General features: G+C 43.3%; 1 protein-coding gene across 2 annotated transcripts in view; it reads right to left on the reverse strand.

Moving 5' to 3' along the window:
* Window positions 1-25,953, reverse strand: part of Grid1 (glutamate ionotropic receptor delta type subunit 1) — a 719,927-nt gene that overhangs the window by 41,870 nt on the left and 652,104 nt on the right. For both annotated transcript variants that reach the window (XM_046450257.2, XM_058581047.1), the window contains one exon: window positions 4,915-5,110. In XM_046450257.2, coding sequence (XP_046306213.1) covers window positions 4,915-5,110 — 196 coding nt within the window. The remainder of the gene's footprint in view (window positions 1-4,914; window positions 5,111-25,953) is intronic.

A 25,953-nucleotide genomic window follows, 5' to 3' on the forward strand; every position in this document is an offset into this window, starting at 1 on the left:
AAGACTGCAGTCCTTCCAGGACCACTGTTCCTGCCACAAACACTGTCCCTGACACTCAGCAGTGATTGTGGGCAATGAAAGAAGCCTTCCTCATGGAGCAGAAAGGAAGAGGTTGGGAACAAATGCTGGTGAGGAGAGGTGGTGCCAGGGCAAGCGTTAGATCGGTGGTGGAAACAAATAAGATTTGTGGGCCCGTTTTTTCTCTGCATTTGCATTCACACTTTATGACCTCAGCGATATTCACTGAGTGGAAAAAACCATCCTCTGTGAAGACTGCTGGTCTCAAAAGCTACTTCCTTCTGAAAAATACTATCTCTAGCCACAGGGTCTGAGACAAGCTACTCATCTATTTATTCAAAGAGCTCAATGAGCTGTAAAGATTGACATTTAAACTATTAACACTATATTCTAGTTGACAATGTTATTAAATATTAGGTCTGATTTATGGAAAAGCTTAATCAATTGGTAGTCCAGGTCGGCTTGGCACTGCACAGAAATTGGGTTATGCTGGGTTTTACTTGATAGAGTTGATCAAGCTACAAGAAAAAAAGAAAGAAAGAAAGAAAAGAAAAAACCCACCAGCAGAATTAAAGTCTGATTTCATGTGACACAGTTATTATCATACAAATTTGAACCACTTCCAGCTCAATCTGTATTTCACAGTTTCTCCCAATTGATAATTTTAATAATTTGGAAATCAAAAGATAAAATCACATACTTAAATTATCTTTGCTATGACACATGGAAGGAAGGAAAGGCTTTTTAAAATGAAAGCCAGGCACATATCTTGCTACTTTGGTGTGAAAGTGGAAGGAAAATAAAAGTACAAGTGCAGACTATGCAAAGAAGCAGAAACACACTGAGGGACAGAGTCACCAAAGAGCCATTGAAAATTAGAAGTGCGATTGTCCTTCTGTGGCTAAAGAATTTTCCAGAAGTCCCATGGTGGGTAGCTCTTCATCTTTGCCAGGATGCCTGCACTGCACAGAAGCAGGCTCTGAGATTTGGAGAGACTGCTTCTACCTGAAATATTAGGCTCAAGCCCATTTTCCCACTGGCTGGCTTTTTCTTTCTGGTTTCTGGATTTAAGTCATTGTCCTCACTTAGGGAATGACCATCTCCAGTCTGGTTTACTCAGGCTGCACAGGAACTTATAAGATGGTTGACTCTATTACCTGGGGATGCTGGGAGGGACAGCTCTATAGACAAAGGAGAGAGGAAGCATTTCAGTCCAGTAGCTCATGAGGAAGGAAGATTCTAGAATACATCCAAGAACTTTTTCTAATTAAAAAAAATGCAGTACACTTCATTTTCTGACAATACTATAAACTTGCTTTTATGACACTAGTTATAAAATCCTTAACATTTGTCTAGTGCTGGGAGTCATGGTTTTCCTTGGAGATTCAAATGCAAGAGAAAAGTCTGTGACCTCAAAGCCAGGTCAGGGTATATAAAATGATTATGTCGTAAAAGGAACACTTCCTATGAACTGAAAGAGATCAGATGCTGCATCAGGAAGCTATAGGTATTGGTAAGGAGTCCTTTATTTGCATCCTTCATTATTTACTTTTATACTGACTTATTCAGTATAAAATATATCCTTTTTTTAATTCAGTGAGATCCTAAATACCACCAGATGGTGATAAATTTCTGATGTGACATCAAGAAACCAGGGGCGAGCAGGATGAGAAGGAGGCATTTACCAGATGACCCGACTCCAGATTTATCAACCTCTAGGTGGGAGCTTAATGCTGTATGTTTACCTTTCTCAAGTAACCAGGGCAGGCATGTAGATCTTGCAAAAGAGAAAAGGGATGGCTTGCACAGGGAGCCAAACTCCGCCCGACTTGGTCTAGGTTTATTTATTTGGTAAAGCAGGTAGATGCACAAAATGGTATTAATCACAACACTTGCTTTAAGGCATCTGTCCATTTGTGCAGGCATGTCCCTCTTGTATAAATAAATCATTTACTACTTATCATAATGAGAAATGAGAAATGAAAAATAAAAATAAAACCCCTGCTAGTCTAAACCTAATACTGACTCTGACTTACATCCAACAATATGTTTCTTTCTTCCTGTTGCTCAGCATATCCCATCTGGAGCAACCACTATGGTGAATCTTGTATTTTATCATTACTGTGGATGTGTGTGTGAGGGTGTTTTATACATTTTTAAAAGGGTGTGATAGTGTACGTTATTTTTTATTAGTTAACCCATATGAAATGGCCTATCATGAGTTTTTGCTCAATATTATTCTGCTAAGATTCATCCATATTATTCAATGCAGCTGTAGTTCATTCATTTCATTGCATATAATATTTTTCACGCTGTTAATGGTCATTTGGATCACCTCCAGGGTTTTGGCTCTATAAGCAATGCTACTTTTTTTTTTGTCTCCAGGAGTGCATGTAGACATTTATTTTGGGTGAATACACAGGATTTGAATTGCTGGGCTGTAAGGTACACAATATTCTATTTTATAAGAGAATGACAAACTCTTTTTGAAAGTAGTTGTACTGAATACACTCCCACCAGCAATTAAGCACCTGTTACTCCACATCCTCTTCACCACCTCTCATTTTATGCCAGTCTAATTGGTGTAAAATGATATATCTTTATGGTCTTGATTTGCATTAGCAGATCACTAATGACTTGGAGCATCTCTTTCTATGATTAGCAGCCGTATGTATTGCCTTTTCTGTGAAAGGCCTGTGCAAATCTTTTGCCCATTTTTTTATTAAATTGTTTGAGTTTTTCTTACTGATTTATAAGTTCATGATATATTCTTGATATTAATTGAATATTGGTTATATGTGTTGTATATGTCCCCTCTTTAAAGTATCTAACTTTCCAAAGAAGTGTTGTGTTTTTTTTTTTTTTTTCTTGTAGCAAGTTGCAATGAATCTTCATAAGATCCTCTGTGGATGGAGTATAGGCTTTCTCTGAGATAAAGAAGGCTGGAAGAGGGAACTCAAAGCCCATTCGGCCTAGGCCTCACACTTGCAAAAGGCTTCAATCAACTTTGTGTTCACTGTCTCTAAATGAGGTCACCTACAACTACAAAGACTCACTGTCAGGGAAGAAAGGAGAACCTGCAGCTCTAGACTAGAGAGCCATCTTTTGTGCTGCACTGAGAATTAAGAGGGTCTAATAAATCTTGTGAGCATGAGAATATCACAGTACATTGAATCATATCACTCTGGCTAAATGTAAACATTCAAAAGTATAACATTTTTATATATTTATATATAAATATCTAATATATATATATATATATATATATATATATATATATATATATATATGTCTTTAAGGAGACCCTCCAAAAGGAAATTGCCCAGGCTTCTTTCAACTCTTAAGAAGCCCCAGACAGGGAGAAAAGCATGTTCCATTCACACTGTTGGTGAGTTGTAGAATTGGGATTCACACTCAAATATGTCAGTCTCTAAAGCCCAGACACATTCTGCTATTCAACACAGCTAAACAATAAGGAGAAGTCCCTCAAACAATGACTACTTGAGAACCTGTTCCCAGTCCCAGGACCCATAGAACTGAGGCCACACTCCACCCTGATACCCATGAGCTTCCCAGTCAAGCCTCAGGCCCTGTACTCTGGATACCCTGAAGCTCTCTTGGGAAGGAGGGGCTAGCAGTTTGCTAGGACACTTTTCCTCTTAAAGAGCAGGGCAGTGAGCCCTGGTGACCCCCAAATTTTCCCCAAGCTGTTCTTAGAAGCAATAAGGTCAGATAGTCACTGAGTGGAGGGAAGCATAAGAGAGAGAGATAGACAGACAGACTAAACACACACACACACACACACACACACACACACACACACAGAGAGAGATACAGACAGACAGTATATGAGAAAAGTTTCCTCAGAGGTTGGGAGAGCATAGCATGGAGTAAGAATGAGAGGTGACACTGAGGCAGCTGAGTAGGGAGTAGCTACAATGCTCGCCCCAAGGCTTCATATATTTTCTGGACTCCTCATGAATGACTTCAGCCACCTCATGTTGGGAGTGCCTGGACAGAAGGATGCCTCCATCAGCATCATCCTTATGACACTTGCCTTCATCCTACCTCCTTCCTCTTCATTGACCTTCAAGGACTACTCAGAAGCATGTGGCAGATGAGTGCCAAAACCTCAGCTTGGACCCCGAGGAGTCAAGGAGTCAGAGACTAACTAGAAGTCTGACTGTATCTCTGATCCTTATTTGTATTATGGGATAATAATGTTTAATGAAGTTTATTGTAGGAAAGCAACTGAAATAAAGGAGCAAAGTTGTATGCACTGCTGAAAAGGGTGATGACCTTTATCACCCTTCTTCTCTGGCTCTGCCCTCTTCCCACTTGTTCCCCAGAGGTTCTGCCCAGTGTATGCTCCATGTCAGGCTTGCTGTCCTTAATGCTACCTCCAAGCACACCTCTTCTTGACAGCACAACCATGAAGACAAGCCCAGCCTACTTGCCAGCCCTTACCCTGTGTGTGTTCTTCACTATCCCAATACCCTGGCTGACCGTGTGCCCACCTCTCCTGCAGCTCCTCCCCTCACTCCCTCCACCTTTCACTCAATACTCTGCTTCTGCTTTTGCCAAGTGCTCTCACCTGTGATGGGCAGGTACCTGTGTACTACAATCCCTTGAGTCCATGAGGAGAGAGGTCCAGGGCTGTGGGTAAAATGCCTACTCCCCTCTGACCAGCATCCCTTAGCAACTCAGAAGGTTCCTACTAAGCAGCCCCTCTGCTTCTGCAGCCAAGAACAGGCATCTACCTAGAGAATATGATGATGGATTGCCTTGTAGATAACAGTGCTATTCAAAGGCCTCTAGGCAGGTACATCTGGCTTCAGGGATAGCCACACCATACCCCATCACAGCACATATGCCCAGGCACCAACTCCTGCCTACCTTCCTGATGCCTTCTGAGGGATTGGACACACAGTTGTCAGCCCCTCCATTCTTGCTGATGGTCCTCCAGAGCTCAGCAAATGTGCTGTCCTGTTCCAGGGGATTGGTGCCCTTGGCTCGGAAGTACTCATAGACAGCAGAATCCCGGACGGTGCCATATGATATCTCCACTTGTTTGGACAGGTCCTGGAATGTCCTGAAATGTAGAAAGGCAGCAAAGCATGGGTCCATGCTGCACACTGCACACCACAGGGATATAAATGGGCTGTAAAACCCTCTTGAATTCTAAGCCCCACCATGTTCCACAGTCCACATTCCTCCACCCAATGTCCAATAGCACAAGTCCCTCAGCCTAGAGCACGACTTGCCTGGCTTCAGTATATCATAGGTATGTGTCCTTTGTGCAGATTAATTCAGTACTATCATATAAAGCCAGTTCCTGCACTGAGCTTGAGGAATAAAATAGGTAGACATGATTCCTGCTCTCAGGAAGCTCAGAGTCCAACTATAGAAATAGGTGTCTAGACAAATCATCACAGCATAAGAGTCAGGGCAACACAAGACATTAACTACTGAAAGTCTCGAAATTGAATGCCCAGAGAGGCTGTGGCAGGAAAGAACCATGTCAGAAAGACATGATGATCATGACAATGACAATGACTGACAATGACTAGTCCTTGACACTTGGTGCTAGTGTGGGGCAGATACATACTATGAGGCTGGGTCAATTAAAAAGCATCCCTTTCAAAGCTTGCAGATGGGCTGGGGTTCCAGCCAGTTATTGACTTTGATCACCAACCTCTACCAATCTGTTTTTCCAAAATATAAAGAAAACTGGATTTTTACATGACACCTTATGCTTTTCAAATGTCGGCATTATTTAAAAGATGGTGAAGATTAGACAAAACACTTCTGAGGGCCTGGATAGGTGGAAGAGAGGTGGTCATTGTGTTAGGTGCAGGCTGGAGGGGCACAGCGTATCAGGAAGACCCCCCCAACTGAGAACAGACATCTGAGCTGGGGATGGAAGAAGAGACTTCTTTCTGGAAGTAGAAATGTAGATTCACCTCAAATTAAGATGGGGGTCTGTCCCAATAAACCCATCTTAGTTTCAATATGTCATTAAATTTAAAATGTGTTAATACCTACCCTCCCAGCTTAGCTTAGCCTACCTTAAACACCCTCAGAAGACTTACATTAGCCTGTAGTTGAGCAAAATCATCTAACACAAAGCTTATTTTAGAATAAAGCATTGAATGTTTCATGCAATTTATTGAATATCTGTAACCAAAAAATCCTGGCAAGAGAGCCCTGATTCCCCTCATGATCACATGGATGATTGGGAGCTGCAGTGCCTGCTGCTGCCCATCATCCTAAGAGAGGATCATACCATGTACCACTAGCCCAGGAAAAGGTCCAAATTCACAATTCAAAGTGCAATTTCTACCAAATGCTTATCACTTTCACACCATCATAAAGTCAAAAATCCCTAAGTTGAAACATTGTTAAGTCGAGAATGTCTGTAGTCAGAGCAGGAAGAACCAATTTGTACAAAGTACATACTTACCCCTGGAAGAGCAGTACCCAGCACAGTGTGCTAAAGATGTCACATGCAAGACAGATTTGCAAAAGTCAGAAATCCCCATGGGGATCCAGGTTCTCTCCAAGCTCCAACCTGATCACTCCTTACTTATTTCTCTTCTAGAAGTCTCAGTCTCTCTTCCTCCCTCTCATCACTACCCCTACATCTCAGTGAGTCACCATTCCCAAGAGAAGAACCCATCTTCCCAGCCTGACCTACACAACCCTCCATCTTCCAGTCTCATCTCTGGAAATGTTTCACCCTCACACAGCACCAGAGCCTATCTTAAATTGAGAAATGCCACCCACCCCCCTTCTATGTCACCAGGCCATCCAACTTCCCTTTGCCTGAAATCCCTTTATCTCAATCATACGCCTATTCTCTTCTAAGAGCCCCTTGAAGACACAGCTGCTGCCTTTCCCCGTGGGAAGCCATCCCCATCCCTAACATCCCTCTGCTTTCTCCACACCTTGGAGCCTTCTCAGGTAGCATGAGATCACTGGGATTTCCGAGGAGAGCATTCCAGAAAGAGGACAAGCAGGGGCTCTGGAATCCAGCTACCTGCCTTGCCTCCTAGCCCTACCATTACAAATACTGCAGCCTCCCTGTGCCTCGTTCTCTAAATATTAAAATTAGGAACAGAAGCAGAGCCTAAATAACAGGGGGTTACCAAGGAAGATGAAATGGGATGTGTCTTCAGCTCTCAGAACAGTGCCTGATTCAGTCAGTGCTTGGAAACCAGAAGCCATGATTCCCAGGTAGCACCATACATCTGAGTACCCAGTAGATTGTAAGAATTGGGAAGACTAGAGCTGAAGCAACCCATCTTTGCATCTGTGGTCTGGATGCAGCTCTGATGGCTGCCTTCCTAGCTGGCACAGAGAAGGGCCAGTGGTGAGTGGAATGTTTCCTCCTGTTTTGGAGGCACATCCCATAGCATTCCTTCAGTTCCTGCTACATGACCCAAAAACAGAGCTCAGAATTCATTTCAATACATTGCGGATGAAAGGAAACATAACAAATTCGATGAAGGAATCTTTCTAATTATTGTTCATTATTTATATCTAATTGAAGCAAGATGTTCCTTTGCTTGAAGGGCCCCAAGGGTTGTAACTCTGTCGTAATTTGCCTGTAATGAAAGGAGGGGAATTTTTTTTTTTTTACCACATTTTAAAAATTTTTTCTCATGGTAATACAAACAAACACAAGGCTTTGATGAATGGGAAACATCAGGATGAATTACACAGTTGAGTCTAAATACTGAACTACTCTAAATTACTGCAGTTTCCCTGAGTATGGAATGAATGCATAAGTGCCAGGGAGCTCTGCACTCCTGTTTCATCCATGCATTTGAAATGGAGATTTCCTCTCTAGTCTTGGTATTTATTCACAACAGCACCCATGGCCAGAGGCTTGGGGAGCATCTCTGGATGACAAGCAGGCAACCCGAATGTTTATGGTGCTGTTTCCCTTTCTATTCCAGTAGGCTCATTGTTCCCATCTCAGAAAATCATCTTGATCTTCCTCTCCCAGTCTCACCACCAAGACCCCATGGCCTGATCCATCACCTCTCATAGACACAAACTGTGCAGAGACATCTCTATCACAGATGCACACTCCCTCTTTAAAAAAGGGTTTCCAGGCTCACTAGCATAAGCCACACACAGTGGGTGCTACCATAATATTTTAGGGTGAATAAACCTATGCAAGATTATCTGGGAGGTTGGAAAAGAGGATCCAACTAGTCATACACCAAAGCCATCCTCTCCCTGGGCAGTCTTCCTCTTGTCAGAGTACATGGTTTTGGAAGGAAACCATGCTTCAGGGGAGAATAAAGGAGAGCAAGGACAGCCAGCCATCCAGGTTGCCAAGCCAATGCTGGCAGTCAGCAGAAGACAGATGTTGAAGCCAGATAGGATGCCCATCCGAAAAAGCGAAAGAAGCTTGGCCAGGAGGAGGTGGTGATGGCAGCACACTAAATTCAGCACTTCTCTGAAGCCCGTCTCTTCAGCTACAACTGCTAACATGTATCCAGGCACTCGCACCTCAGGGAGATGAAGGATGTACCTGCCCATCACAAGTGGGGTTTCTGTAAGCATAGGGCACACCTTGCAACCCAATAAAGTCATTCCATCAGTTATTTTCCCAATAATTTCTGAGTGTCTACTAGATAAGGCACAATGGCACCTAGAAGGTGGATAAAAAGTGAGCATCCTACAGGATTTGCAGCAGGAGATGGGTGAATGATAGAGAAATCAACCAAAATTATTAAACAATACAAGTGGGATGGAAATACAGGTTCATATGGGGCTCCCAGAGACACAGGAGGAGCTGTTAATCCTTGGCCAGAGTTAGGGGAAGCCTTCTTAAAGAGGAGGTGTTAAGCTGAGCCAGAAGGATGGGTGGAGCAGCCAGGTAGAGAACCAAGGTGTAGGGCATTCCAGGAAGAGAAGAGATTACCAGAGAAGGCCCTGGTGTGCAGAGAAAATACGGATCATGTGGGACACACATCATGGGGCAATTTTTACCAATTAAAAAGACTGGCAATTTTACCAGTTAAATAGGTCTAGGAAACTGGCAGACCTGGATGAGGGTCCTGACTCTGAACACCTTATCTGTTTGACATACTTCAGTGGTTCTCCAAGTGGTTCCCAGATCTGTAGTCTCACTAACACCTGGGTCCTTTCGAGACATGCACATTCTTGACTCCTAACCCAAACCTATGGAATTGGAAACTCTGAGGCTGGCACTCATCAGTCTGTGATTCTAATGGATCCAGACCCACTGACTGAGGCAAGTTATCTATGACTGAGGTATTAGTGTTCATAATTCATACCTATCTCACAGGGTTGGCAAACACTAATGATTACAGGCATGTACCCAGCACATAGTCAATGTTCAATAAATGCTGCTCCTCTGTTAGACTACCAATAAGTAGCCCAAATGGAATCATCAGGGCCATGTGATAGAGTTATGGATACTGGCTGGGGTGGTTGCATCTTGATGGAAGAAGGTGTGAGCAGGCAGCGTGACTCACTTTCTAGGATCAGATGTCCCCATTGAGCCACCTATCTCTTCAGTAAGAAAGCTGAGGCCCATCCATCTTTTTCTACCTCACTATCAAGATACATACAAATGCTTCTTATTGGCATTTAATAGTGTGTGGCCTTATTAACAGCACATACTTTAGGTACCTAGGATAAGTAACATGATGACCTTGGGAAGTCTAAACCTAGGCTGAGCATGGAGACATCCAAACTCCACTGGCAGGCAAGACCTTTGTTTCATGGGAAATGATGGGACTGCTTCAGAGTCCTCCCTAGGAAAGTAATGAACATCTGGAAAAGAAACTGCTCAGGAGGAATGGCTTCAAAAGTATTGCCCCCCAGGAGCCCAGCTGAGTCTGGATTGGCATGTGAGGCTTACCCCATCACTGTTTGCTATGCCTCTCACTTTGAATAACATCTGATGTTGGAATCCTCCCATGGCAAAACCTACCCTCTCCTGCAAATTTACCTTTGGACCAATATTCATTCAACTATGCTCTACTAAAACTGGGTTTGGGACCAATAGAGGTTGCTTCTATCTCTGGATTGCTGATTTTGGGGTCACCTCTAGCTGAAAGCATAGCTGACACCTATGAGCACATCAGACTATCTTGGCAAAAGGACTCTGCAAGCATTCCTTGACTCTGATGCAGTTTCCCCCCATTGCACATGCATCTCCCAGAAGTCCCACAAGGTCTCCTTCAGCTGTAGCCAAGGACAGTCCCTCCAGCTCAGCCCCATCTCCCTCCCTTCCCACACCTTTCCCCATAAATCAATCTTACTATTTCCTAGATACATTTTCATTAACAAAGAGATAAATGTGTTTGCAGCATGAGAAAAATCGATAATACAGAATTTATAAACACATCTTTGCATGTTAACAGAAATATTTACATTGGCAATGGAGATAAATACACTTGCAACAAGAGCAGAATCAATATACAGTATATGTAATACAGATTTCAACAACTATGGGGATGCCCTATCATGAGCCTGACAAATCTAAATCCTGAAGCCCTGTTATTCTTTCTGAAGGAGAAAAGAAAATAGTGGAGTGGCTCAAAAGACACAGAAGGGTGGGGAAGTTCATCCCTATAATTTGAAGCTGTCTTAACTACAGTGAGCAGATGGGTTTACTATCATTCCAGCAGTCTTCTCTTTCTGTCTCATGTTGGATTCTACAAGAGATGATGTTGCACAAAGCAATTGAGCCTGACTTGCTGGGCTTCCACAATCTGCCCATGGATCTTTCAGCACCATGAAGCATCCACTGCCGAGTTTCACTCTTCCTGGGTTTCTCCCCCAGGGTTCCTCCCCCATGTTCTCTCATGTCTCCCTCCTCTACCAGCCTTTACCCATGCAGTGCAAGGCTTTCCACGTGCCTTCCTTCTTTCATCATTCTATTTGCTGAGCACCTGTTTATGTGAGGGCTGGCCCCGGAGCTAGGAATAGGGCAACACAAACTTCCCACCTTGTGGAGCTCAGATTATTGAGGTAGAGAGAGACAAGCACCATCAACCAAGCAACACAATAATGCTGGGGTCAGTAAACTTCTTAGAAAGGGACATAGGTGGGCTCTGACAGCCACATACATACACTCTGTCACATGTCTCTCCCCCCACTTTTAACTTTAAAATGTTTTAGAGAAGAAAAGCAGTCTCAATTTTCAGGCAATAAGAAAACAGTCTGCAGGTCTAAAGTGGCCGGTGGGAGCAGAGTCAGGTAACCTCTGATGTTATGTATCAAGTGAGGAAAAGTAGCAGGAAGATTAACAGAGCAGAGCAAGGGTTACAGAAAAAATAAAATGGAGTGAGTGACAGGGCAGAGAAGCCAGGACATGTATTCTAGCTATAGGAGTTGACTCCTAGGGTGTGTGTTTTCTTGCGCCAGTAAGAGAGGAGCCAAGAAGAGCCCACCCACAGAGAGCCCTGCAGAAGTCATCCTGCCTAGGAACAGAGGAAGTGAAGCTCACAAATCAGTTTCTCCTACTCTGCAACCTTCCTCCACGCCTTCTGGAAAGCCCCGAGTAAGCCTGTGCTGGGGTACACACAGGCTCCCTGTATCCAAAACCTAGCCAGGGTGCGATTCTGAGTAGCCAGCGAGTAACTGCAGATCCAAATCCCAACTGGGAAAAACTGACTCAGTAACCCTGCATGAGGACACTTACTGACCCACCAGGATGAAAGCCAAGTGGCCCATGACAGGAAAACACATGCTCTCCTAGACCACAAAGCCCTTCTTCAAACCTGAGTGCAAATGCCGCCTCAGAGGCTCAGCTACTGGGTACTTCCTCCCTCTTCCAACTTCCCACCACAGTTTTCTTTCCAAGTATATTTCCTTTAGACTTAATAATGGTAATAACTATTTAATAATAACTATTTAATTTGTAATTACTATTTAATAATTATAATAACTTCTTAACTATTATTATAATTATGCTCTCATTAGTTATTGTTTTAAATATTTTATTGTGCCTAATTTATAAACTAAACTTTATTGTAGGTGTGTATGTATAGGAAAAGCAGCATATAGAATTCTGGGTCCTACTCTTGGTTTCTGGCCTTCACCAGAAGTTTTGGTCTGTATGTTTCTCAAGTAATGGAAGATTATTGTACCGCTAGAATTAAAACATGCTCTAAATAAATCACTAAGATAAAATAAAAACACCTCCAGACATTTATACATAGTATCCATTTTCATTCTGATAAAATGCAACCATTAATAGATGTAGATAAATATTTAAAAAAAACAGGAGGAATAAAGCAGAGGACAGTTGACTGTCACTTCTTACAAATGTATTTCTGTAAAATTACCATTTTTATCATGCTATAAATAAAAATATGATCCGAATGAGTTTTAAAATCCCTCTGATGCCCAACCATCAGTCCTGGGCCTTGGAACATAATTCTGTGCTCTCCTCTGTCCTTTGTGGCCACTGGCTTTTCTAATGGCTAGAGAGTTGCTCCTGATGCATCTAGAGGAAGGAAGCCTCTGTTCTTCCCAGCCCATCAAATGTCATCCAGCCATAAAATAAACTCAACAAGGACTGGGGTAGTTCCATTTTCAGTCCCTAGAGCCAGACAAACACATCCAACTAACCCCAAAAGGACCAAGGGGGACCCAGAGAGACAGGGCTGAGAGTCCCAGGCCAGGCTCTTGGACTTTACCTCACTTCTGCTTCTTCTGCCTGGATTCAGTCCTGGCCCCAAAGCAAACAAGAGTGGCCCTGTGTGAGTCCCTGAAAGGTGGGCACATGCATCACATGTTTCTTATTTGCCAAACTTGTCCTAGACATGGAAGTGACCAGGGCTCAGTAATGAACACCCTGATGAGGTCAGGTAACTGTGAGTCAGGTCCTCACATATGGTCCATATTCGACAGTAAGTTGAATCTGGGGGTCTCTAATGTGCTTGGCAATGACAGACTCTGTCTGGAAACCTTCTGCACCTCAGCTTCTGTCTCCTCAACCTCTTCACAGCTACCCTGCTCATGGGGTGTCCTCCCAGAGGATCTCCTGCTCTCTCAAGCCTGAGTCTTCTTTCAGGAACAATGTATGAGAGGAATCAGCTCAGCTGTCACGTCCTCTCAAAAGAGTGAGTCCACACCTACTGGGTCTATAGTCCTCAATGCTTTCTGGGCTGAGCCCCATATTGATGTTTACCCTCTTATATTCCACATGTTACCTCCCTGACTCAACTGTGAGCTCCCTTGGGCCATGGACTGTGTTCATCTCTGGATCTCCTCACCCCACATGTGGGCTGATAGATAGCAGTGCTGAGTTCATGTTTTCTAGAATAATCAAATCTAATTTAAACTAACTCTGTGTTTATAGCTAAAAGGCTGAATATGGTGAAGGTGAATCCAGGCTGGAGACCAGCATGATGATTGGTCTAACCTTAGGATCACTAACCTCCTAACATCAAGTAGACTTGATATTGCCTGGCAATCTTCTAAATTTCCCTGTGCAATTCATTCTCCCACTCTCCTGGATGACTCTTAGATAATGACCCTACTTATTATTATTTCCTAAGAAGGTAGAAGCCATCAGTAAAGAACTTTGCTTTCCTAAATAACTCTCTTTTCTAAAACCACCAAATGCAAGCCTGACCTCCTTTTAAACCAGTGGCTCTGCCCTTGCTCCTATTTATCTCTGCTTCTGTTCTCTCCTAGATCCCAGACTTTCTTGCCTTCTCAAAGTACATTGCTCTTGCCGTTGTCACCTCTATCTCCTCCATCACAAAATTGCTTCTCTTTATGGATCATTTCCATCAGCTTGAAAACACATACATCTTCTACCTTAAAAAAAAAAATTCCTTCTTTGATATTGCATCCTCCTCCAGCCACCCCTCCTGCTCTCTGGAGAGTTTTCTACAATTATCATCTCCATTACCCTCTTCTCATTTCTCACCATCCTGTCTTACTCAAGTTTTCATCCCACCACTGAATGGAAGCTGCTTTTGTGAAGGTCATTAATGGTCTCCCAAATACCGCAGCCAGTTCCCAGTCCTCACTCTAACTCCCACCTGCAGCATTTGGTGGAAACATCACTTTATCCCTTCTGAAACTCTCTTTCCTTTGGTTTCTAAGCTGTCATTCTAGTATCTCTTCTCCCATCTTGCAGTCACCTCCATATCCATCATCTTCCCCAGTTCTCTCTTTTCATAGACTCTGAATCTTGGAGGGTTCCAGAGCTCAAGAGTCAGATTCTTTCTCTTCTCTGGTGACAGTGCTTTTGCCATGTTCTCATCAAATCTATTGGCTGGAGATATATCTGTACATTAGTGATTTCAAATGTACCACTCCAGCCCTGACCCACCCCACTAACTCCAGGCAACTGCCCCTGACAACTTTATTTGGATGGCTAGTAGGTACCCAGTACTTAACTCAAGTACTTAAATTGCAAACCCCCAAACCCAGCAACAAACCCTCTCTTCCTCTAGTTCTCTCACCTCAAAGCAGCTCTATTTGAAATGCTGAGGCCAAAAGTCTTAGAATAACTACCAACTTCTCTCTTTATTACATATCTCATGTACAATTTCAGCATATCCAGTCTCTTCTACTGTCAAGAGAAATTCAGAATCTAATCTCTTCTCATCTCCTTCACCATGAGCCATTCTACATCACACCAGGATATTAAAGTCATCTCTTGAATAGTCTGCTTCCACCTTTAACTCCCATAGTCTATTCCCTGGGAGGAAGCAAAGCTTTCTTTTGAAAATACATACCAGATCATATCATCACCTCATTGTTCAAAACCCTCCAATGGCTTTTTGTCTCTCAGATAAACATACAAAATCCTCTTGTGGCCTGGAATTTCCACATGATCTGGACCCAATACCTCTGATCTTACCACATCTGCCTGTTTGTCCTCCTACCTTGGGGTTCTGTCATTGTATTTTATCCTCAGTCTAGTATACTCTTCCCTCACATCTCTAATTGTCCCACTTTCTCTGTGTCTTGAGTCTCTGATCAAATGTCACCTTCTCCAGGAGCCCTTTGCTGACAACCCTACATAAAACACACACTCCTTAAACCACATGATAAAAAATAAAGAAACATATCAAAGCCTGACATGGATGGCTGTTTAAAGTCAATGTTCCCCCTTAGAATGTGACTTGTCTGTCCACCTTATTGCTGTATCACCAGCACCTACACCTTGGGTGGTCAACTATCCAAGTTTATCCAGGACTGAGGAATTTCCTGAGTTGCAGGAATTTTAGTACCCAAACCAACAAAATACCAGCCAAATTGAGATAATTTGCCTCCTACCCAAACAGGGTCTGGCACATGGTAGACTCTGCAACGAACATGCGTTATATATAAGAATCATATTGAATATATGAATTAGGCTAAAAGTTGCCTTCAAAACATCTAAGTTGGAAATTCTGTTGGAAAAGTCTTCATCTTGAGTCAATCAGTCTCATTTCAGGATCAGAGTTTGATAGGTCATCTGCAGAGAAGCAGGATTAGCAATGACTTGAAATGCTTGAATTGAAGAGCTTTGGCCCTGGACCAGGAGGCCAGCATAAACTCTGCAGGTCACAGCCACCCCTGGAACAGATCACTAAGGAACCTGGGAGTCAGGCCTGCAGGGTTCATCCTCAGGGTGTTGGTACTTCAAGATCTAGCTTCTTCATATACCTAATGGAAATCCACGTACACTGGCTGAGAGAATTCCCCTGGGGACACAGCTGCTCCCCTGGGAACTGGGTCCCTAACACTCTGTGGAAACCCTGCAGAAGCAACCCTGCCATCAGGCAGCATCTCCATTCTAAGAGTATGGCTGGCTCCCAGGTCTCAACATCAGCAAATATTTGCTGCCACAAATCAATACAAAAGCAGGATGCACCATTAACCTTTAATATATCAGTGCTGGGGCTCTTAATCCATTATGAGACTGTCATAAATGTGACTGAAATGCAAATCAGAATAGCAACCTTCTGGAAGGTTGTGAAGGTGCCTGGCAGCCTGACTCCCCCTCCATTCCAGAGCAACAACCCAACTCTCTTGTCTCCCTGCCTAGTTGTTGTTTGTTTATTTTTTTTTACCACTCTTTCTTCCCTCTTCTTCTTTGGAGATGTCTGAGTCCCTCTACTATGTCTGCTTCCCCAGCAGTCACTTGATAAGCATATTGAGCTAGAAGAAAGACACAATAATAGTAACTCCCACACTCTGCTAATGCTTCATTTGTGTTACCTTATTTAACCTAGCAATAATCCTCTTGTAAGGTTATTATCCCCCACCCCTCCTTTTACAGATGAAGAAACAAAGGTTTGGGGGATCAAGGAATTGATGGGAGGTTACAGAAGGAACGAGCCAAGGAATTGTCTTCACTATCAGGGCTGCTCACCAATACACCTCAGCATCATCCAGTGGAGATGGTAAGTAACCCACTGCTAGGTGGGGAGGATTAACAAGTACACCAATGATTAATAGCCTCATGCAAAATGCACCAATAGAATTAACCACAGAATCATGGCAACAGGATCTGGAGCCTATCCCAGTTTGACGTGTGAAGCATTGGAGGGTGGGGCAAAGACAAGGTTAGTAGGAAAGGTGAGGCCAAGGAGGGAGCAGGGAAAGTGAAGCCAAGACTTAAAGAGAAAGAGAAAATTGACACATAGAGGAGAGGATTGAAGAGGTTCTGGGCAAAGGTAGCAATATTTTCTTCTGATCATACATGTGTGTAAGAGAGTGAAACATACTGGGAACTACTTATATTTTACTAGGAGGAGCAGAAACGGTAAATAACTAAGAAGCATTAAGGATAGGATAGAGAGACAACAATTACCCATAAAATACTTAGCAGATAGTTATAATGGAACTGCAGAGGTGCACAGATAATGGAAAAATGATGAACTATCAATGCTTCCCAGACAAACATAGGGTCAGAGAATGAATGAGATGAGCAGGTGGCTTGTCCTGTACACTGTACAGCAGGGAAGCTTTACTCTGGAAAGCATCATATATGCATTTTTAGAAAGAGCTGGGGGAATAGCAGTAGGTTCAAGCGCCCATGTGCAGGTCTGGGTGTGCGTGTATGGGTGAGTGTGCATTGCAGGGCCCCGGGTCAGGAATAGGAAAGGAATGGCAGAGGAGGGTTTAGCTAGAAGACCCATACTCTCAGACTAAGAAAAACCACTCACTAGGACAAACTTTAAAATAAAGGAGTAGTGTTGGTAGAGGCAAAGCATCCTCAGTAGTGGGATGGCACCCCATAGGAAGCAGATTCGTGTGACAGAAAAAACAAGAGCAGCAGCTGGTGCAGAGGTTGCAGCACAAGAGACACCTGCACACCTGAGCTTGTTTATAGATCTGGCAATCAGTACTCACTGTGCAAGAAAACAGACCCGGGCCCTTCCCTCGTGGGAAAGCTGGAGAGAAAATACTAGCGCACACAAGCCTATTATTGAACAATGCAAAACCAGCTGTAATTAAATGTGAAGCTATATGATGCTACCCGTTCTGAGTCAGCTTGCAGAAAAATCACATTAACAAGGATACAGACTCTGGGGGAAAGTTTAGGAGAGAGAGTTTGGAGGATAAAAGTGTGTTTGGTATTGATGAGTCTTGTTTGTGGTCATAGGATAGAAGGAGTCCTACTTTGTGCCAAATGCTGTTACAGGGATTGGTTTGTTTTATTCTTTAGAGCCACATTTTGTGATAAGTTACTCTTCCCACCTTACAGATCAACTATGAGGTTTTTGGAGCTGATGCATGCTAGGGCCAGGTTGTACTTGCCTGTCGGTCAATCTAATGCCAAGAATTCTCAGGCCTGCATCTCAAAGATGCTTAAGAGATCATCCCAAACCAGTTCCAATTAGAGATGATGTTCATGTCATGGACCATTCAGTTACAGCTGATTTTTTTTTTTGGACAAAAGATTTCAGTGGCATAGTTATCTATGCCAGGTGCCAGCCTCACCACCCCAGGAGCCCCACAAGTCAAACGACCTCAGCCTGGCAGTCTCTCTGGCCAGGCCGGCATCATCACAGGCATCATTGGGAATCTGCCTGTGACCCATCAGATCAACACTGTTTGCAGCTGCAATACCAGGATGTTGGCAGGATGGAGTATGGTCCCATTTCTTGTTCTCTGGATAATTATTCATTCCATTAACTTCTAAGGGTTTGGGCAAGACACCAGGATAACTGTGATGGTGTCCAATAGTAGACTATCTGATGGGAGTAAAACACCCAGCCAAGGAACTAGGCAAACTACTATGGGAAAACTGTTGGGAAAGTCCACTGATGGACCCTGACAGTCTCTCTTTCATAGGATTGTCCTAACATCCCTGGAAGAAGTCATCACATTCTCAGGACCCCAACTTCCCCAAGAACTGGAGACTTACACCAACTTACTCAGAACCCTGCAGCTGGTGAGCACAAAAGCTAACTATGTAACCCATCTGTACTGGCTGCAAAGCCTGGCTCTACACATGAGCAACATGTTATCTCTTGAGAAGCAAGAAAAAATAGGGGACTAACATGGTCCAGTCCATGTATTATCATCCTGAAAGTCCAGGGCCCTGCACTTTCCATCTCTGAGGGTGCATGCAGACTGGGGTGGCAGTGCAGGGCAAAGGGGTTCAGAACATAGGAGTCGGTTGGTAGTTTGGATGCCACTCTACTGCTTCCTGCCTCTGCAGCCTTGGATGAGTTCCTTAACCTCTCTGTGCATCAGTGGGCTCATCTACAAAAGCACTGAGAAACACTTTGTGAGCATTAGCTATTGTGACAAGCCTCGGTCATCCCAACTAGTAAATGAGAGAATCGTTATATAGTGCCCATAATGGTTTGGCAGGTCCAGAAGTGATTGGTTTGACTGGCATGGTGTATTTGGTTTAAATTGGGTGGTTTTAGTGGCATGTGATCTCTGGATCCTCCCAGGCCCAGCAGTTTCTTTGCTTTTTAGTCCAACATTTATATTCTCTGCCTGACCCTGTAAACATTTGCAGTGGAAACCCCTGGACAAGATGATCTGTCAGCTCTTCCCCTGCTGTGATATTTCATCATTCTGTGGCCTGGACTGGAACTGAAAATCTTATCTTGTTTAGGATTCTCTCTTCCAACAAAGCAGCATCATGGACTGTTTTCTCTGAAACGTGGCTGTTTTCTTTGAAAACTGGAGTCTCATTTTGCAGCGTCTACTGGGACTCAGAGCTACATGGGGAGGATCTCACAAAGAACAGACCTGTAGCAATTAAAACCAAGTCACCGGGAGCTTTGCCCCTGCAGGGCACTGGCAGCTGCTCCCCAGAAGCAGGGCCCCAGGGAGCTTGCCTCCAAGTCATACCAAGCCACAGCCACACCAAGTAAATTCACCACCTTCAAAGGCATCAGCTCAGATGGATTTGGCTTTCCTGACTCAGTGACATCATATTGCCCCCATAGTACCGTGGGGTAGAAAATACTGGATGCAGAAAAGCAACCACAAACCCACAGCAAAGCCAGTCCTTTCTCAGCGGGACAAGGGGGCTTTCAGCAGCAAGAGTTAGCAGTGAATTTTCATTGGAAGCTGCTGCCATTCTTCAAGAAAAATGAGCATCTCCCAGGGACCTTCACAGGCCTGCATCATTCAAAGACAGTTCTCTCTGGGCCTGCTGTCTGTCCAAACAGAGCTGAAGCCAGAAGTAAGGTTCTCCTGAAATGTACCACTGCCACATTCACAGGTTATCTGTACCAATCAGGACAGAAGCTGCCTCCCACGTATCCTGGGACTTAAGGCCTGGGGTACGAGGACTAGGATGCACCTGGATTTTTAGGTACCAAGAGTTGCTCAGCAAACATTGCATTATGATTTATTTGAGTGGATAAATGATGCATAAGCCACATGTCCATACTGCCTCATCTCATCAAAACTGTTATGCAGTCCATTTCTTCTATTCTGGAGGCTCTAGTCAGGTAAACAAACAGGGATGTTTACAGATCTCTATAAAGGCATTTCTGAAAATATCCTTCCTGGGTTTGGCAAGACAGGATGGAGAAGGACAAGAGGGTAGTTGACTTTTGGAGACCATCTGGAAGGAGAGGATTCAGATGTGAGGACGGTTGGCTTCACAGGCCGAGTGACCACAGTGAAAGGAGCTAATGAGTTAGCCAGGGGCAGTGGAAGGGTCAGGGCCATCCCAACAAAGCTTGCCTCTCTTCAGATATGCCCACTGTGTTCTGTTGCCCTTCAAGAGTCCTCTGCCAGTCCCATTTGGCCAGTGCCAGTTGGGAGACGGCCTCCCTTCTCCTTCCAAACCATCAGACTCCTCTCCTGGGGGAGAGGCTGCGTTCCCTGACACCTGAACTGAGCCATGGACAGCATTCTTCTGATGTTAGTGCCCTTTTGGGAAACGTGGCTGACCAGAACAGAGCTGTGTCCTGTTGGAGGAGGTGCAGTATCCAGCCACTTGGCTATGACCAAGATTCTCTATGGGGTGTGGCAATGGATTCTCACCATGGTGCTGTCTGGATAAATCCTTCTCTGATAAATCCTTCCTGGCTCCCAATCCCTTCAGGACAAAGCAATCTTCCAAATGCCACTCTCTAGGCCACACAGGGCTCATCCTCCAGTACCACCCCAAGACTTTGCATTCTAGACACAGACTGAAATTGTTCCCCTCAAGCCCACAGCATTTTCTCTCACCTCTGGTCATTCCCATCGACCAAAGGAAACATTTCTAAACAAGCAGCCAGCCACTCAGGTTGTAGGTCTTGTATGACGTATCACTATATTCAGGATTCTACTGAACACCACCCCCCACACACACACATTATGGGTTGATTTGAATCCCCAAGAAATAGATAATGCTGGAGTTCTAACCCGCAGTACCTCTGAATGTGACCTTGTTTAGAGATAGGGTCTTTAACAGAGGTAATCATTTTAAATGAGGTCATTAGAGTGGACCTTACTACAATATGACTGGTGTCCTTATAAAAAAGAGGAAATTTGGATGCAGACACAACATACAGAGAATGTAGTTAATATAAAAGCCACAAAATTTCCAAAATAGCAAGCCACCATAAGAAGCTAAGGGAGAAGCAAGAAATAAATTCTCTACCACAGTCTTCAGAAGGAACCAGACAATACATTCAGCTCAGACTTGTAGTCTCTGGAACTGTGAGAAAATACATTTCTGTTATCCAACCCACCCAGGAAACTAACACAGTCCCAACATGCTCTGAATCAAAGAGATTTTCTTAGGTACAGAGCTATCTTGCTGTATTGTATTGAGTGACTTGTCTGCTGCTCTGAATTGCCAACTGCCACTCCGTGAAGGTGGACACAATGTTTTTTTATTCATCTCTTTATCTCTAGGACCTAGCACAATGCCAGGCACATCAGAGAAAATGATCTTTTCATTGTAGAAATGTCTGAATGGTGGATGGATGGATAGAAGTATAGATAAACAAGTGGGATGTCCCCTGATTATAAGCAACTTTTGCAATATGGTCATGCTACTGAATACTGTTAACCTCACAATGCCCAGCCTAACCCAGGTTCAGAATGTGCTCAATGACTGCCTGATATGTGAATGAGTCAATTCACCTGTAAAGAGATATCTCCTGGAATATAAAAAGAACTGTACCCTCTAGCTCAAGTTCATTTCTGGTGCTATGCTCCTTGAAAGGAACCTTTCCATAAGGAACCATCACTCAATCGTGATAAACAATACAGCCAGAATGCAGAGCTGAGGCCCAGGAGGAAACTTCTGAGAGTTCCAAGACCATAACCCCTTGAACAATAGTATGAACATCCACAAGGTCAGGTCCTCTGGCAAGAGGAGTCATGCTTTCCAAGAACACCTACTGTCTGCCAGGCCCTGTGTAATATTCTCTGTGTAATATTCAACCCAAGAGAAGCAAGTAAGATCATTTCCATTTTCCTGTGAGGAAGCCAAGGCACATAGGAGAAGTGATCTGTTTGTGGTCCTGTAGCCAGAGACAGTGTGAACAAAGATTTCTGCATAATGGTATCTGAATCGAAAATGTACATAACTTAAAATCAGAACATTATTTGAAGATTAAACTTTAAACTTTACAATCTATGTTTTCTGTTTTTTAAAAAAAATCTCTTGTGATGTCTGCAAGTATTCAAGTCTTGTTAATCCACAGGGTTCAACAAACCATTTTCAAAGTCCAAACCAACTATAGCTGAGACACAAGCATGAAGACACAGTCCCGAGTACCTTGGAGGTGACAGTGGCTGTAATATTAGAATGTTTCATTTCTTTTAGGGGAAATGAAAGCCAAGAGGCTACAGTAGGTCCCCTCTCTGCTTGCAGACTTTCCTTTCAACTTTTCAACTTGAATGTTTTATTAAGTGATACATGTCATTGAAAAGCATTGGCTTTGATTCAAGCAAGTTTGCATTTGAATCCAAGCTCTGATACATACCAGTTGAGTGGACTATTTCTCTGCCTCAGTTTCCTCATCTACAACAATAGTTCAATGTAGTAAAAATTAAATGATAAAATTTATGGAAAGCACAGTCAGTTCCTAATACCACACAGTTGTATTGTACAACACATTATATATAGATATGTATTTTTAAAAAATTTATATATACATTTATATTTATGATTATTTATATTCACACAGTTTGTCTTTCATAGGTTTCACATCTGAGGATTAAACCAACTATAGGTTGAAAATATTCAGAAAACAATTGTATCTGTACTGGACATATACAGACTTTTCTTGTCAGTGTTCCCTAAACAATACAGTGTTCCCAAAACAATACAACACCTATTTACATGGAATTTGCTTTGCATTTGATAATAGAAGTAGTCTATTATAGGGGGTGCATGTAGGTTACATGCAAAGTCTACACCATTATATATATATGGGATTTGAGCATCTTCAGATTTTCATATTGATGGGGTGAAGTCTTGGAACCAGTTCCTCAGTTATTGAGTGATGGGATAAATGCACACACAGAGAGAGTATACAGCATGCCGCAGTCTGGCTGGGCACAATCAGGAGCCACTTGTCAAAAGAAACTAACTTTATTTTTAGAACCACACACGACAAACAAAATAGTCTCTCAGGAAAAACCCTCAGAGCCTCAACTGCCACCACCGGCTTTCCACAAGCCTCTCTCTCCCACACAAGCTTCTTCTAGTGTAGAGAAAATATGTATGTCATGTGTAGTTTTATCTGCTAAATCATTGCCCAAACTAAGGGCTCCACAGCATATTGTACAAGAATGGTAATCCTTCAATAAATGCTACTTATTATTTATTTGTTATTTCACATCCCTTCAAGGGTCAGGGAAATGGATGTGACTGATATTTCAGTAGATTCCTTCTATATTGAGCAATTACACTCTGGTTTCCTTTCCACATAAGCAAAGTACAGCATTTTCATGGTCACACCTGGAAAGTGACCAACTCTGGGGCTCAGGACAAAAGACACCAACACACAAATCCAAAGCCCTCTAAAGAATTACCCTGGTCTACACTGCCACATTTTCCTCCTCCTTTCTGTGATCCTAAAGGGTTAACATGGTAATTAAAGCATGGGATACTAATTCTTATGATATTAATTAAAGTGAAACCTGCAGATGGTGTTTAATAACAACTTAGTCCCAGCAGGTTCCAGGCACTTTACCTAAATCAAACATATCATAAAGTTGGCATGAGAATTACAGAGGCTGGCCCTGCCACATCTGGCCAGGGACACATGTTTTCACCTAGAGTGAAAGTAACAAACCATCTCTATTACTTATGCAGATGTGGCCTTAAATTGTTTGACAGTCTGATTCCACCCCACCATCTTCTAGAGCCAAAAATAAAGGAGTATTGATTGCAAAGATTAATAGCAGAGCTCAAGAAGGAAAATGGTGCAAAACACCTTTTTCTCTCCCTTCGTGATATAAACGCCTGCCACCCCTGCAACCTAATTTTGTCACCCAGCACATGGGAGTGTATTAATTAAAGTGACACCAAGGACAGGAAAATCTGAGCTCTTGGGTGATGACTGGAAATACATAAATATGCATCTCCAGGCTGTCTCAGGAAGGGAGGCAGGTTGCCAGGCAAGATCAGCATAATTTCTCTAAAGGGAGGGCAGGGAGGGGTGTGCACGGCTCACCCCTGGAGGTCAGGACTCTGGTTCTGGCAAATGCCTCCCAACACAAGAAAAAAAAAAAACCTACACAAAGAGCAACTACCTGATAGCCCATCTCTTTTGTAAGTAATTAGACCATCACTTTTGTAAATGTCCCCTGAGAAGGCCTGGTATGTAAATAATACTTAATGAATATGTATCATGCACTAAATTTTCAGAATACAAAGGGCCCCCAACTTATAATACTTCAGATTACAGGTTTCTTTTTTTTTTTTGGCTTTACCATGATGCAGAAAAGAATACATATTCAGTAGAAAATATACTTGGAATTTTGAATTTTGAAATTTTCCTAGGCTAGAAATATGCTATAGGATACTGGCGATGCTGGGTAGTGTCAGCATTTAAATACATTTGGACGCAGGATATTTTCAATTTGGGGGCGGTTATTGGGATGTAACTTCCTTGTAAGTTGAGGAGTATCTATAGTAAGAAACATGGTAGTACAATTTTAAAGATGAGGAAACTGAGACCCAGTATGGTTAGTAAATATGGATCAGCCAGAATTCAAAACCAGGTTTGACAAAACCATATCATACTGCTATGATAAAAGAAAAGGCCTGCAGGGTCAGGGTAGGGTGAGCAGGTGTTTCTCAGGGGACTGTTTCATGGGGGGGGTGTGGGAGAAACCTCCCTCTAGGCTCAGCACCTCCCTCTGTAGGGCTATCCCCCACCGCCCCTCCCACCTGTAGAGAGTGTCCAGGGGCCCTGTCTCCCCTTCCAGGGAGGCTTTGCATCCCAGTGAAGGCTAGGTATGTCAACCTTGAGTGGAGAAGTAAGACATTTCATTCAGATTCACTTGGAAGGCGTGAGGGGACTGGCGGTTGATTTTAGAGATGCTCATGTTTGCATTGTCTTAAGTAGGTCAATTTCATTGCAATCAATAAATCAGTTTCAACAGCCAACTATGCCAATAACCAACAGCATTCCATGATTTCAGATAGTATGAGGGAATGTGGCCTCAGCTCATCCTGAGCTCCCTCGCCATCATTACCTGTTGGGGATCTTCCTCTGGACATCCAGGGACATCTAACACTTAGTTGATCCAAGCAAACCTCACTGTGTGACCACCGGAGCTGGTTCCTTCCCTCATGTATACCTCATGTCCAGCCAGGACCTGGGGTGCCCTGCCTCTCATTTCAGCCTTTCTCCCATCTGTCATATCCCAACAGGCATGACCAAATTGACCTCCCAGAATTTCTCAGATGTTCCCCCTCCTCTAACATCAGTGCTACTGCCCTAGTTTAGGGAAATTCAAAGAACATTCATTAGGCTATAAAGAGAGAGAAATAAGCACAGACAGAGAGGTGCAGATATAAAGAGCTGAGTTTTGTTAACAGCAGAAAAGTAAAGTGGTTCCCCACCCCCACTATTGTGATGCCAAAGGGACAGCAGGGCTATGTGATCCGCAGGGGCTGTCCTGGGTATAAATCAGCACCTACAGGTAGCATTTGGAAGCTGCCTATATTTGATCTGCTCTTTTCCCTTAGATAACTTTCTCTAGCATCCTTCTGTGACCTCCAGGTTGGGGCAAGCAGCCTAATAGGTTGTATCTTCTTCCTTTACCAAAAGTTCTACACAGGTGAGTGCAAGTGCCCCCCCCCCCCACAAACACATCCCACATCTTTTATTTGCTTACTTATCCCCTATTAGGCTATTTTTTTAAAGAACAGCATGCCTTTATTTTATTTGCTTATTTTTATGTGGTGCTGAGGATCAAATCCAGTGCCTTACATGGGCAAGGCAAGCGCTCTGCCACGGAGCTATAGCCCTAGCCCTAGGCTATTTTTTTTTT

This window comes from Marmota monax, unplaced genomic scaffold, assembly GCF_021218885.2.
Source record: "Marmota monax isolate L192 unplaced genomic scaffold, Marmota_monax_Labrador192_F-V1.1 WCK01_AAM20220418_F8-fsc00004, whole genome shotgun sequence".
Classification (NCBI taxonomy): Eukaryota; Metazoa; Chordata; class Mammalia; order Rodentia; family Sciuridae; genus Marmota; species Marmota monax.